Raw genomic sequence first — 14,334 nt, 5'->3', positions numbered from 1 at the left:
TACAAAATTGAAATCAAAGAAAAATAATGGTAATTTGCAAAATTTAAAGACATGAACATTAATCCATGGGTTCACTACATAACAAGTACTGTTTCTTAAGTATGACTTCTAAAATACAGCCTGGGGGGCTGGAGAGATGGCTCAGAGGTTAAGAGCATTGCCTGCTCTTCCAAAGGTCCTGAGTTCAATTCCCAGCAACCACATGGTGGCTCACAACCATCTGTAATGGGGTCTGGTGCCCTCTTCTGGCCTGCAGGCATACACACAGAATATTGTATACATAATAAATAAATAAATATTTATAAAAAAAATAAAATACAGCCTGTCAGCACTAATGTTGGAAAATGTTGAAGGCAAAGAAACCCTTTTCAATCATTCAACTCATGTAACTCTATGCACATCAAAAGATGGCATCATCTGCCACCAGAAACATCTTGTAGACACATCGTTACTCACTTGCAACCAGGGGCTCCTCTTCTGATGGTTTGAAGAAAAAGGAAACTTTTTCCAAATCAAATAGCGCTACCAGTGTATCCTCTAGCATGGCTTGTTCATCTTTCTACAATGAAGGGAAAGAATCTATCAGATGACCGAACGATGCACTGTCAGATCCCATGGCACAATGTAAATGCAAACAAGAATCCCTTCCCTTCTGTTTTATTGCATAGAAAACATTGGTGCCAACACATTCCTGAAAACTCTGTACAAAATAAAATCAAGAAGTCCTACATAGTGACATGTTCCTTGTATGGTTTTATCATTTTCTGATTTTGTATTTTTTCAATATATAAATGATTATATACATAATAGTCAATCTAGCTTATAGATAGAATCTAATCCTAATGATCTCATTCACAAATAATATGTGCTTTTGGCCTTTTACTTCTAAAAGCTCACAAAGTAACAGATAGGAAGCAAAAAAAGCCATTAATTTTAAGTTAAAAACAAATTAACTCACAATCATCCTGTTTTATAATAATTTATTCATTGTTCAATCACTACTTATTAAAACCATGATAAAAGCAGTTTCCATGTACAGATACATTTGTCTTCCAAAGAGATTATATACAAATACCATGCTCACCTTACAGCTTTGGGAGGTCCTTAGCCTAGAATATGAATAAGTAATCCATTTCATCTCAACCACTTGTCTCACCTCTATAATGAGATTTCTCGTGCACAAATTAACAATATTTTAAAAACTCTACACTCATCCTGCTTCAGCTTCCAGTAAGCTCTGAGCAACTTGTTGAATTGTATGAAGCATGTTAAACTTGTTTGGAAGGGTAATTCATGTTATCAAGAAAACAAGTGCTGGGGCTGGAGAGACGACTCGGTGCTGTAGAGATGACTCGGTGCTGAAGAGCACTGGCTGCTCTTCCAAAAGACCCAGGTTCAATTCCCTGCACCCGCATGGCAGCTCACTACTGTCTGTAGCTCTAGTTCCAGAGGATCCAACACCCTCATACAGACATACATTCAGATAAAACATCAAACACATAAAATAAAAACAATTCATTTTTAAAAAATGAAAACAAGTGCTATATTAAGAGATAACTTCGATGTGTCAAGTTAATTGTGTCATCATTATGAGCCTACGTACTCTGTAGAGAATGCTGTAACTGCTATAAGAAGGCCAGAAGTGAGCACCAGGAAGATGATGTCACTGGGATATGCACACGAGTGTGTAAGTACATGTAAGCCCATGGAGGCCAGAGGCAGATGCCACATGTTCAGCTCTCTCACTTTTCACCTTTGAGTCAAGGTCTCTTTTTTTTAATTAATTAATTAAAGATTTCTGTCTCTTCCCCGCCACTGCCTCCCATTTCCCTCCCCTTCCCCCGATCAAGTCCCCCTCCCTCGTCAGCCCAAAGAGCAATCAGGGTTCCCTGCCCTGTGGGAAGTCCAGCCACCACCCATCTCCATCCAGGTCTAGTAAGGTGAGCATCCAAACTGCCTAGGCTGAGTCAAAGTCTTTTTACTGAACCTGGAGCATGCCCAACTAGCAAATCTGGATCTCACCCAACTAGCAGGTCTAGAGCTCACCCAACTAGCCAGTCTGGAGCTTGCCCAACTAGCAAATCTGGAGCTCACCCAACTAGTAAGTCTGGAGCTCACCCAACTAGCAGGTTTAGAGCTCACCCAACTAGCAAGTCTGGAGCTTGCCCAACTAACAAGTTCTAGAGACCTCCCTTCCTCTCTCTCCCCCACTACAGAATCAGAGTTACAGGCATGCAAGGGGGCACCAACAGTTTTGTTGTTGGTTGGTTGGTTTTGGTTTCAGCTTTTATGTGAAATGTGGGTGCTGAGAATTCCAACTCAGGTCCTCAGGTCCACACGGCAGGAGCTCTCACCCACTGAACCATCTCCCAAAGCCCTAAATTCCCGTGGAAGTTGTAGAAAAAGTACCTACTGCCCAGACGTTTGCAGCAGGACTGAAAAGCATCACCATTTTTCTGATGTCAAGTAGATTTGGGAGAAACTCTGTTAGCATCTCAGTCTCAGAGCACTGCAGTGTGAACCACACTGTTTCCGGGACAGTGACAAAACCAGCTAACAACTGCCTGGGCCTAGAGCTCCAAGAAGCACAGTCCCGGGTGGCAGCGACTTTCAGAGAGCCACGGTTACAGGTGAGCCTGTGCTTTGTTTCATTATTTATTTATTGGTTATAATTTAATTAAAACATTTCTCTCGTCCTTTCCTTGCTCTCAACCCTCTCATGTACCCCTTCCCTTCACACTCTCCTTCAAATTCATGGCCTCCTTACTCAGTAATTATTATCGCATGCGTGCATATGTACATACATATATACCAACTATAAACTGCTTGGTCCATTTGATATTATTTGTATGTATGCTTTCAGGACTTTGTGCTCTCATTACAGAGGTTTCTTTGATTTTTTTTTTTCTAGTAAACTCTGATTAAAAACCAATTACTAAAATAAATTTAAAGGTTTCACAAGGCCGGTTTTTAAGAAGAGCACAATTTCGTTGAGATATATAACTCACAGACTATGAAATTCACTCAGGCAAAATACACAGCTGAGCATCCCTAACGTCTGTGGCACTGAGCTGCTTCTGTTGTCATCTAATTGTGGAGCATTCTCATCACCTGGGAAGGAAACCCAGCATCATTAGGCATTCTCCCCGGGGCATCTACCTGAACGCTTAGCTCCAGGCAATCGGATGTCTACTGTGATAACTGGAATGTATCCATTCAGTATGTTTTATCACAGTAGAAATAAACCCCATTCTTGGTTGCCAGGCGAGTTTCCTTCCTGGAAGACTGTGCTTCCAGGATTTCTGTACAATCTAGCACTCATCAGTAGTACAAACTGTCTATGCCTGAGTCAGATTTTACTGTATGAGACAGCACTTAACTTATCCAGTCACCCACTGACAAACACCAGAGCTGCTGACAGTCTTCAGGTATTTTGAATAACACTGGTAGGAGTATTTGTCACAGTTCTTAAGTGAATGGAAGCTGGGGTTTGTACTGGGTAGTAACCTAAGGACGGACTAGGATTTCAGGAAGACAGAAATGATGTCTAATGTCGGGAAGAACTCGTAAGCTGGTTTCCAAACACGTTGTATTACTTTACGTTCCTATGACTCTTTTCTGAGGAGCAGAACTTGTACAGATCCCCGCCAGCAATTGCTATAGTAGAGGGCTCATTTTTGTGCTTTGGGTTCCATTTCTCTAGTGGCAGCTGGCCTTGGTTATCAGCCATGTGCTTAGTGGCTACTTTTACATCTTCTAGGGAAGTATCTACTCAAATCCTTTGCCACTTTTAAAGTAGGTCTTTTAAAAAATTACTACTGAGTTTTGAGGATTCTTTATACATTCAAATCTATGCAATTTATTGCCTCTATGATTTGTGAATATTTTCTCCTAATCCTGGAGACTTCAAAGCTTAAAGTCCAAACAGCAGCAATTGATTCGATATCAGAAACTTTGAATAAAGAGGATAGAATAGAAATGAAGTCTCACCCATGCATTCATTCGTTCACTCAATCAGAAAACACTTCTACTAAGTTAGGGAGTAGCCTGACTATCACACATAGTGTACATTGGAAATATGCTATGGTTTTTGTTTTTAAACACGTTGCCTAATGTCTTACTTTAAATTAACCAAATATGTAATTTACTGTCCACATGGAGTGCATAGACCCTTCTTAAAATAATCTACTTCTGTATCTCTTAGCCACCCTGGGAAGGATGCCATTATTTATAATTCCAGAATCTTCCATGAATGTGCAGTACAATAATCACCTCCATAGACAACAGTATGAAAAATGCTATTTCAATATATTAAAACCTCTACATTTGTTTTAAAACTGCTACTTGGTAACTTCACATTATCCATCTGTACTTTAGCAGATGAAACAGACTCTCATGTTCAAAGTCAGGATTCCATTCAATGAGCCTCAAAATGTTTATGGACATAAAAGCAGGCATTTGTGCATTAAGACATCACAAAACTACAGAAAATCTATGTGAACAACTCCAAAGTTGTCTATATTTTTAGATAGTTCAGGATCCTTTTTTTCCATCTTTATTTATCCTCAAGCAAGGCAATTTCTACTGCAGTTGTCTCAAAGTTCTTACTGTCAATGAAGAACACTCATTTAAAGGAAGGATTGAAATTATTTAGCACATGCAACTTTCAAACAGACTGCCAGACAGTAACGGTCTGTGAAGCTTGCCCCAGATTATTAGCAACAGTCGGAGAACAATTATCAGGGAAGCTGTTATTTCTGGATTTATAACACCCTACCTTCTTTCCAGGACTTTTTCCAGTCAGTGCTTAAGGATCTAAGAATGACTAGTATCGGAGTCCCTCCCGGCTTATAGCAGCCAGAGAGAAGAGATAAAATCAGAAAAGACAGAATACATTCCACATTCTTAGTACAAGCTGAATGACCACAGGGAAAGACTTCCCTTTAAAATAGCTGGATGACTATGAAGGAAACAGTGAGGGAGAAATGGCAACTGCTTCATAGTGGTCATGTGACCATGGAGGCTACAGCTGACGCAGACTATAGGAGTCATAAGATTCCTTACCAAATTTGGTGACAGAAGTGACTGGAAGTGGAAAAGGACACCTGCATTCGCAATCTGGTCCAGCCACCTTCTGCTGGCTTCCCAAGTCTCCATTTCATTTTCCTTGCTGTTGTCAAACATCTGGTTTAAGGCGGCCATGAGCTGCTCAGAGAAGGCGCACACAGTGGCCACAAGACTTTGGCAGAAAACCATGTCTCGCCGGAGCTGGGTTTCACTATCTGATTAAAAAGAACACAAAGGAAGCTTTCAGATGTTGCAGCAGGCAGGTGTAATGGCACAAACTTTTAATCCAAACACAGATCTCTGAGTTCAAGGCCAACCTGGTCTATATGGTAAGTTCCAGGATAGCCAGGAATACAGAGAGACCCTGTCTCAAAATTACAATATAGAACAGAAAATGTTGCAGAGACCACCACCAGCATGGCACAGTAATTGTAAGGGTGCAGTAGTAGCCCACATACTTTGGCACTAACCAAATCTTAAATCTTAAACCAAAAACTGAAATCTCTGGATTTAAGATCTACTCAGTCTGAAGGAAACCATGCTGTTACGAGAAACCTAGCCAACAATCCAGAACTAATGAAGTCATGGATCTTGGAGAACATAAAACCACCACCTTATTAAATCTACGTAGCCCTAACTACATTCTAAATATCCTATGTCCACAGATAAGAACAGTATGAAGGAAACTTCTCTTTGCAACAGAGACCATTATAGAAAACCACAACCAATCAAAATGTCAAGATGTAGAGCTCAGTCCCAATGAATACATCTATAAAACAACTCCAGCTTGGAAGGCTTAGGAAACATTGTGGGAGAAGGGATTGATTCTGTATCCATTGCTTTTATTGGTTGATGAATAAAGCTGTTTGGGCAAGTGGCTTAGCAGAGCACATCCAGACTTGAAATTCAAGAGAGAGAGAGAGAGAGAGAGAGAGAGAGAGAGAGAGAGAGAGAGAGAGAGAGAAGGCAGAGTCAGAGAGATGCCATGTAGCTGCTGAAGGAGACAGACTTTGGAACCTTATGGGAAGAGCACGGACTCATGGTGATACATAAATTAATAGAAATGGGCTAATTTAAGATGTAAGAGTGAGGCAGAAATATGCCTAAGCCATTGGCCGAACAGTGTTGTAATTTATATAATTTCTGTGTGATTATTCAGGTCTGAATCGCCAGGAAACAAACGAGCAGTCTGCGTTTACAAGGGATAGAAAGATTGTAAGAGCCAGAGAATCAAGGAGTTGCTGTCAGATTCGAGCAATGTCAAAAACCACACCCATAAAGTCTCACCAACATGACTGCCTCCACCTGAGCTGAACAAAAGCACCAAGAGGCATGCCAAAGATGATGGGGGAAACCAATGAGGCCTCAACCTTATGCAAAGAACTACAGACAACTAAGGAATGATGACAATAGGAGAAATAGTTCTTCCCATTGAAGATCACACCAATTGGCTATCCAATACCAAATGGTCAGCCCCCAAATTATGGACATAAGTAACAATATATAGATTGAGAAACATTTATGTATTTAGGAATATACCTGCAGACACACACACACACACACACACACACACACACACACACACACATATATATATATATATATATATATATATATGTAACAACAACTAATAAAAAGACTTCATGAATTTGAAAGGCAGCAAGGAGTATAGAGGAGAGTTTGGAGAGAGGAAAGAGAAGGGGAAAATGATATAATTATAATTGCAAAATGAATATTGCTGAACGAAAATCATATATTTTTTGAGACAAGGTATCTCTGTGTAGCTCTGATTACCCTGGAACTCACTCTGTAAACCAGGCTGACCTTGACCTCATAGTGATCTACCTGCCTCTGCCTCCTAAGTGCTGGAGTTAAAGGTGTGCAATATTGCACCCAGCTTGAAAATGAACTATTAAGCATATACCAAGGGCTAGTGCTTAATTTTTTCTCTTGAGAGGAAAGAGTAAAATGAGCTTGTTTAACAAAAAAAATAAATATGCTTTTATTAAGATTTAAAAATAAGCACATATCAAAAACATTTAAAGAAGTCTCCACATGTGGGGGTATGCTATGAAATGCTGTCCTCTGGACTTGACATGGCTATTGCACACAAGAGACTCACAGAAGGTGTGAGCACATACATAAGACCTGCACAGATTTAAGCCAGTTCAAAATTCAAGCATGGAAGGGGAAAGGGCTTTCCAGACTCCATCTCTAGATGACAAGCTACTGGCAGCTGAAGGCTGTTGGGGAAGAGAAAGACCCATTTTTAGGAGTGTGACACTGGTAGGTTCTCTGTGACCTAGTAGATGACCGTGTACCCATATGCATATGGACAGCAGTATTTGAGTTGGTAGACTAATAATAATAATAGTAATAATAATAATATAAGATAAACAATGAAGACATAAAATCAGGGAGAGGATGTGATCAGAGGTCCTGGGGAGCTGCAGTAGCAGATGAAGATCTACATGATCAAGGTACAATAGGTGTATGTATGAAAATTCCAAAGAATAAAACTTGAAATTAAAAAATTCCTTCATATACACTGTGAGTCTATTTTAACTCATTACTTTATTTTATAAAATCCTGAGGAAAATAAAAAACTTTGTTTTTACCTTATATAATATAATTTTTATTTGCTAAAAAAACTCAAAGTTTAATTGTATAGTTTCTGCTGACAAACTAAATACTATTAATATTTTTAAAATAATCATCTTTGACACCTACCAAATATTAATACAAGTCAAGAAAGCATATTTGCTGACTAACTGCTTGTACTAGTAAATAAATCTGCACCTTATGAATTACTCATTTAAATTCCTGAGTACTAAATATGTCTACATTTACAAGACCGGGGATGCCTATATTTCCCTTAATTTGCTAGTACTTTTAATTTTAGCATAAATTGATTTTAATAGGTTTAGTAGAAGTATATCGGACTATGAGTGGATTTGGGTTAACTGACTTTGAAGGTATGATTTCTCTGTGGCCTGATTCTGCAGGAATTGCATATAAATGAATGATGGACATCTGGGATTCATTTGCCATCAGTGTAGACTCCAGTCTGATAAACATCAGGCCCTATCTTCAGCATGGGATGAAATTCATGTGCAGGAGAGGAACACAGGGGAAATTATCTCCCCAGAAAAGTGGGTCTGGGATGAGTGCTTAAAGAACCTTGTGTGGTCAATACCTACTGCCAATATTGGCTTAAAATATAAAGATAACTGACTTCTTCAACACTGAATTCTCATTTTATTGATAGAGACACAATTTTTAAGTCATTTACCAAGAACATTGAACATTTGTTTTTAATAACCATCAAAATCATGTTTCAATATAGTACAGTTGCTTTGTGTTAATTTTAATATAAGGAACATTCACTTGTGACATTTTCTTAAAAAATAGATCAAATATTAAAATATCCAATATGATATTTAGACTATTCCTCTTTTAGTTTGAACTACATGAGTGTTCTCCTTTGGCAGATCAAAGGGGTTGAATATGCTAATTCCAAACATTCAATTTATTAATTTAACCAACCTGTGCATGCTAGATGTCTTCCTTCAATAATTCTATGCCATGTTCCTTGTGCTGCTAGATGGGAAAGACATTTGGCAGGTATCCATCCAACTTGAAACCTGAAATTAACCCTCCTCAACTCTCAAGAAAGAAGCAAACCATGTGTTTTGAGTTGTGCAAATCTAACAGAGTGGGCATTCAACAAGTGCCTACTGAGTGAGTGACCAGAACCTACGAAGCCTGGGTGCTGACTCAAGAAGGAAAAGGTGTGAATTCATGCCCTGACCTCTTGGAATCTGTGGAACTGAAATTCACAAAGCCTGAGAGCTCGAAAATGAAAATAGGAACGGCCCATCCCTCTCCTTTGACAGTCTTACTTTATTTTTAGGTGTCCGACAACAATATAGAAAACCTGGATAAACTTTTAAAAATAGTAGCTGTTACAGGAATAGTCCCACCTATAACCTGAAAATAATTTTAATAAAATAAAATTTGGAAGAAACTGTTGATATCAAAAGTAGGAAGCCATCACGTCAGGAGCAAAGGCTCTGGCTCCTGTATCACCATGAAGAGAATGCACAAGGGTTAATAACTGTACTGCTAGTAAAAATAATGTTGTCCAAAGTGCTTCTGAAGAGAAATTCTTCAATTTTATTTTTACATCTCCCTAATACTTAGACACATCATGGCTTCTCTCTTACTATATGTATGTAAGTCAACTTTCCTTTAACTTGATCACAATTGAAAAGATCACAATTAACATTCATTAGTCTTTCTAACACAAAAGAAGTGTTGATAACTCTGCCAAATATACATCGTGCCTGCTCACTGATTCATTTTTAATATTGAATTGCTGTGAGGATGAAGCTTAGTGTCAATTTTTGGTGTAGGAGAAGCTTCATTCACAGTCTTGGCCACATTTCTAGCCATACTAAAATAACAGGAAGACATGAAAGACATCTTGGGCAACGGTGCTGTTTAAATTTTAAGCTAATGAAATTTTAAATTAAAGATACTTAATAAATGCTCATTGCTTTATGGAGTGACAGTCACCACGTAGCTATTGTGAGCAGGCTTGATGTGTATCCCGACTTGATATTGATATTCCTCAATGCCCCCTTCCCCTCCTTTCATCCACAATGCAACAAACCCCTCACACATTAAATGCCCTGCTAAATGGCCTTATAGCCCATATTTTGTTCCCATGCCTCTTTAGTTTGAAGGATGAAGCACAAATTTTAACTCAGTGCTCATGTCAGTGCATTGAAAGATTATACCTCTTTGAATTATTGAAATATTGAAAACTGTGACATTATCTCTGTCCCAGGAAATATGGTGAACTTATTTCTGCCATCATAGACCCAGGACATCTCTCTTCAAGATGGATAATTGAAATCACTGTGAGAATCTGTTTCCTACTGGATCACTGGTGACTGGATCAAGATCGGAAGTCATATATCACCTGAATAATGATACCTAGACTTTAAAGGTAATTCATGGGCATTCAGATAGTGTCTTAGGTCACAGGGTTTGAAGCTGGTCATATAACTCAGTAGTGTAGTGCTTCCCAGACATGATCAAGAAAAAGGTTTTGGATTCAATCCCCAGTACTGGAAGATAAAAAGAAACTAAGGCAAGATTCATTTCTACTTCCTACCTCTTAGGTATCTAATAAAGACAAACAAGATTTTAAAAGCAAAATGCAGTCTAATAGGCTGATTGCTGCAACTACTCTTTTCTTAGCACCTAGCAGTGCTTGGCACTGAATGGGAACCTGGTTGTGTTACTGAGCAGAGAAAGAACAGTATGATAAAGAAATGAACCAGAAAGCAAATACTCTTTTCTGTTAAGTTATGTAGGCATTCAAAATTCCCTAATGTCCTTCTGTACCAAATCTCTTCTCACTTCCCAGTCCTATTAAAAAAGAATAATAAGAAGAAGAACTTCAGCAAGCATCTTAACAGTTGTTACCAGCTTCTAGCAAAAGAATGGTCTATCTATTTGACAGCTTGCTAATTATTTTGGTAGAGTAAGTTTTTTTTTTTGTAGTAGGAATATATTTTTAAAAAAATATTTGTTCTTATAAAAAGATTCAATTGCGTTCAATACTTCAGTTCCTACTATACTCATCTTCTATAAACACGTAACAAATTCAAAACTTCATATAATCTTGGCTATTTAGAAGCCTAAGGCTCAAAAAAGACCACAGAAAGAGTTAGAGAGCTATGTATAAATACTGATGGGCATTAGACTGACACAGAGATGGGGAGGGGAGGGGTAAGAAAAAACAAGCAAAGACATGAAAACAGAGACTTATCAGACTACGAATGGTAGTAATTCTAGAGCTAGTCAATGCTCATTCCAGCTGTTATTCCAGTCCACAGCTGTCTTGAGGGGGAGAAGCAGTCTTCTCTACATAGGAACTCCAACACAGAGGGTGTAATGTAGTGCTCATGTATAAAGTTTCTACACACACACACACACACACACACACACACACACACACACACTATTTAAAAAGCCCTAAAGGCCCAAAACCAGAGAAATAATTTTTATCTTTGGTTTCTAATAAATATGGAATATTTCCAAAAGATTAACAAAAAGGGTTAAGTAGAACATTCAGCAGATATAGACTATTGTTTTCTAATGAAAAACATAGCTTCACAGTCAAAATGATGGCATAATTTGACTATTGTTTAAATATCATCCCATGCATAAAAGGAAAGAGAGAGTGGAAAAAAATGCAAAAAAAAAAACCACCCCATAGATAGGAGAGAAAAATAAAAATAAGATAAAAAGAAGTTTCTGCCAGTTCGGTGTGATGTCACCTGCCTGTAATTCCAATCCACAGGAGGCTGAGGCAGGAGGACCCAGTTGGGGATGATGTCACCTGCCTCTAATCCTGGCCCACAGGAGGCTGAGACAGGAAGATTCATAGTAAAAGACAAGAGTGGGCCATATCCTGAAGTTTGAGGCTATCCTGGGCTACTTGAGACCCTATCTCATAACAAACACACAAGCACACACAAACATCACAACTGTCTGATGAAGCAGCCATCTGAACACCGAAGAGAGCTGTGCAGTCCAGGATCACTTTTGGAAGTGGTGAAACTGAATTTCAAATTCCAAAATGCCTTTTGCTGTTTCTTAAATTTACTTACTGGGGAGCATTTTTGGTGACCTCTCACGATATCCAAGATCCGAGTTGAATGAATACCGTCTACTAGTTATTATTATTCTTCCAAAACATACTTATTCCCCTTTAAACTATGGAAACAACAATAGTTGTCCCCAATGAAATTTTATAAATATTAATCTATGAAATTTATCTTTAGAATAGTTCAAAAATGTAAGATATTTTTTGCCGTTATTACTGTTATTAATCAAAGAACAATCAGTTAACCAAATGTCCCTTCATTCGACTCTACTCATTTATTCATCATCAAAAATATCCAAGTTCAGTAGGCTCTAAAATTGTCACAAATTACCCCCTACTCTAGCCATGCACTAGTAGTATAGTTTTGAGAGTTTTGCCTTCAAAAGAAAAATCCTAAGAGAAGTGTGACAGCATTTCCCTGATACACAAATGTTTGAGGCTGGGGAATCACTTCAGCTAAGGAGCTCAAGGCCTACTTGGAAAACTGAGTGAAAAATTGGCTCTTTAAGTTTAAAAAAGTCAAAAAATAAATCGCAAGCCAGTAAAGGTGCTGGCTCCACGGCTTCGCTGGAACATGCTGCCAGGTGCCCTGGTGCGCAGACAACGCTAAGCTCTTACACACCTCTGCAAACGTAGACTTCTGGAATGCTGGCCATCACACCATGCTGTGCATGCAAACAGGGACTTCCTGACTGGCAGAGGAGCATTCTGCCGATGGAGCTACATTCTCGGACCATCGCTTTCTTACAACACCTATTTGATGGACACTTGGGACAGCTGCTGCTTTAGGAATTTGTTGATGATTAAAAATAAGGAGTGCTGGCTTTGACGAGGCTAACAACTTCCTATCTGTAATTCAGAGTTTGATGAAATGTTTGATTGTCCTTTGATGCCATTGCCAATTATGCTGCACTCCTACTAAATGCATGGTAGATGTGCTTCAATGTAAGATCTGTAAAACATTTATATAAATCCCTGATCATCAACAACAATTAGATGATTTCATGAGAAATTCCATACCCACACACCATCTATTCCCTTTACCACAGCCTTTAAGTTTTCTCCTTGTTTTAGTGAAAGGAGGTATTGGTGTGCAAGTCAGGAGGAACCTGAGCCTATGATTCTCTTCCTTCTTTGGCTTCCCTAATGCTGGGATTGCCTGCCTGCGCTCCCATGCCCAGCTTCTTCTTTCTCTTAGTAATGATATGGTTTTAATACGTGTTTATATGTATTTCTATATGTACTTATAATCAAAAATGACCTTAAGCTTTTGTGCCCTTATAAAAACACTTAAGTACATTAAAAAAAATCTTTCCTGTACTCTAGAGAAGGCAGGTGTCAGAGCCCCATTTGTCTCTCTAGGTGGCAGAAGGTATTGATTTCCTATTTTAAGACCTTTATGATTCTGGCTACATTGCTTTAGACAGTAAAAATAGGGCAAAACATTACCTGAGTATTCAAGGAGAGCCAGCAGTATCCGACACTTCACCTCTGCAGAGAAATAAAGCACACTTATTAGTTATCCACTGTGCTTCTGCAACTCACATGACCTTGTATCCTGGTAGTAAAATTTTTTCACTATATTACGTAATCAAAATGCCATTTGCTTCCCATTATACTGTTGCCCCTCTGCTTAGGTGAAAACTATCAATTGCCCAAGACACTAGAATGTCTTTCAGTTCCAAATTAGACAATAGAATACCATTCAAATAGTGCCCGATTCTAGGACATCCTTGGCTACTTTAGACTGAATGCCATTTCGGAACATATAGGCTGTGAAAATAATGCTTGTTTCTATGACTAAAAATTTTAGATAAAAAATGCATGTATATAAATTAATATACTCTACTATTCCATCCCACACAGGGCCAATCACAAATATTTGACAGGTATATAATAGTTTCATACTTATCACTGTGTCCATTGGCTTCGAATAGTAAAGAGTGCCTTCTATGTAACAAAGATTATAGGATAAAGAGAAGTGTTACAAATCATTCTGTTCTATGCATTACAGGTGTCAACGAGAGGGGGTTGGCTAACTGATCAGAAATGCGGACAGTACTCAAAGGGCCATGAAGTTTACAAACACGAATGCAGAAACAAGAGGATTTCAGAGGCAGGAAAGCACACTCTGCTGAGAACCAATTTATTATGCTCTAGCTTTGTGGTATCGAAAAACTTAATAGTTATTAGTCCATCTCATTCATAGATGATACTTTATGTTTACAAAGGCCTATGTAGGAAAAATGAACAGGAAATATACTTAAGGTCTTTGCAAGTCTTTTAAAGTGCTGTATCACACACACGAAGAGTGCTATTACTGTAACCTAGAGCTGGCTGCAGCTGATATAGAATGTGCAAGAACAAAACACTTCGTAGAAATATAAGTTTAGACCAGCAGGGAGAAGGGAGATACTTGAGAAGAGAGCTGACGAAGATATACACCAGAAAATTAACAACATATCTCATTGTCTCGTTAAGACACTAGGAACACTAGGATTGGGCCACAATTCCGAAGCTAAAGTGAAAGCTGGCTTATACCAGTAGCTTGATGAGCTTAGATTCATCTGGGAGCAAGTCACCAC

The 14,334-nt window shown here is 38.5% G+C and overlaps 1 protein-coding gene across 1 annotated transcript in view; it reads right to left on the bottom strand.

The window, feature by feature from the left end:
- Prex2 (phosphatidylinositol-3,4,5-trisphosphate dependent Rac exchange factor 2) overlaps nt 1-14,334 on the bottom strand; it is a 281,271-nt gene that overhangs the window by 81,643 nt on the left and 185,294 nt on the right. The window contains exons 31-33 of the mRNA XM_075971371.1: nt 13,199-13,240; nt 5,065-5,282; nt 457-559 (exon numbers count right to left, since the gene is read on the bottom strand). Of these exons, the coding sequence (XP_075827486.1) occupies nt 457-559; nt 5,065-5,282; nt 13,199-13,240 (363 nt within the window). The remainder of the gene's footprint in view (nt 1-456; nt 560-5,064; nt 5,283-13,198; nt 13,241-14,334) is intronic.

This window comes from Microtus pennsylvanicus, chromosome 5, assembly GCF_037038515.1.
Source record: "Microtus pennsylvanicus isolate mMicPen1 chromosome 5, mMicPen1.hap1, whole genome shotgun sequence".
Taxonomy (NCBI): domain Eukaryota; kingdom Metazoa; phylum Chordata; class Mammalia; order Rodentia; family Cricetidae; genus Microtus; species Microtus pennsylvanicus.
Note: the sequence above shows the minus strand (reverse complement) of the source record. Positions and strands in the feature narration are given on the sequence as shown.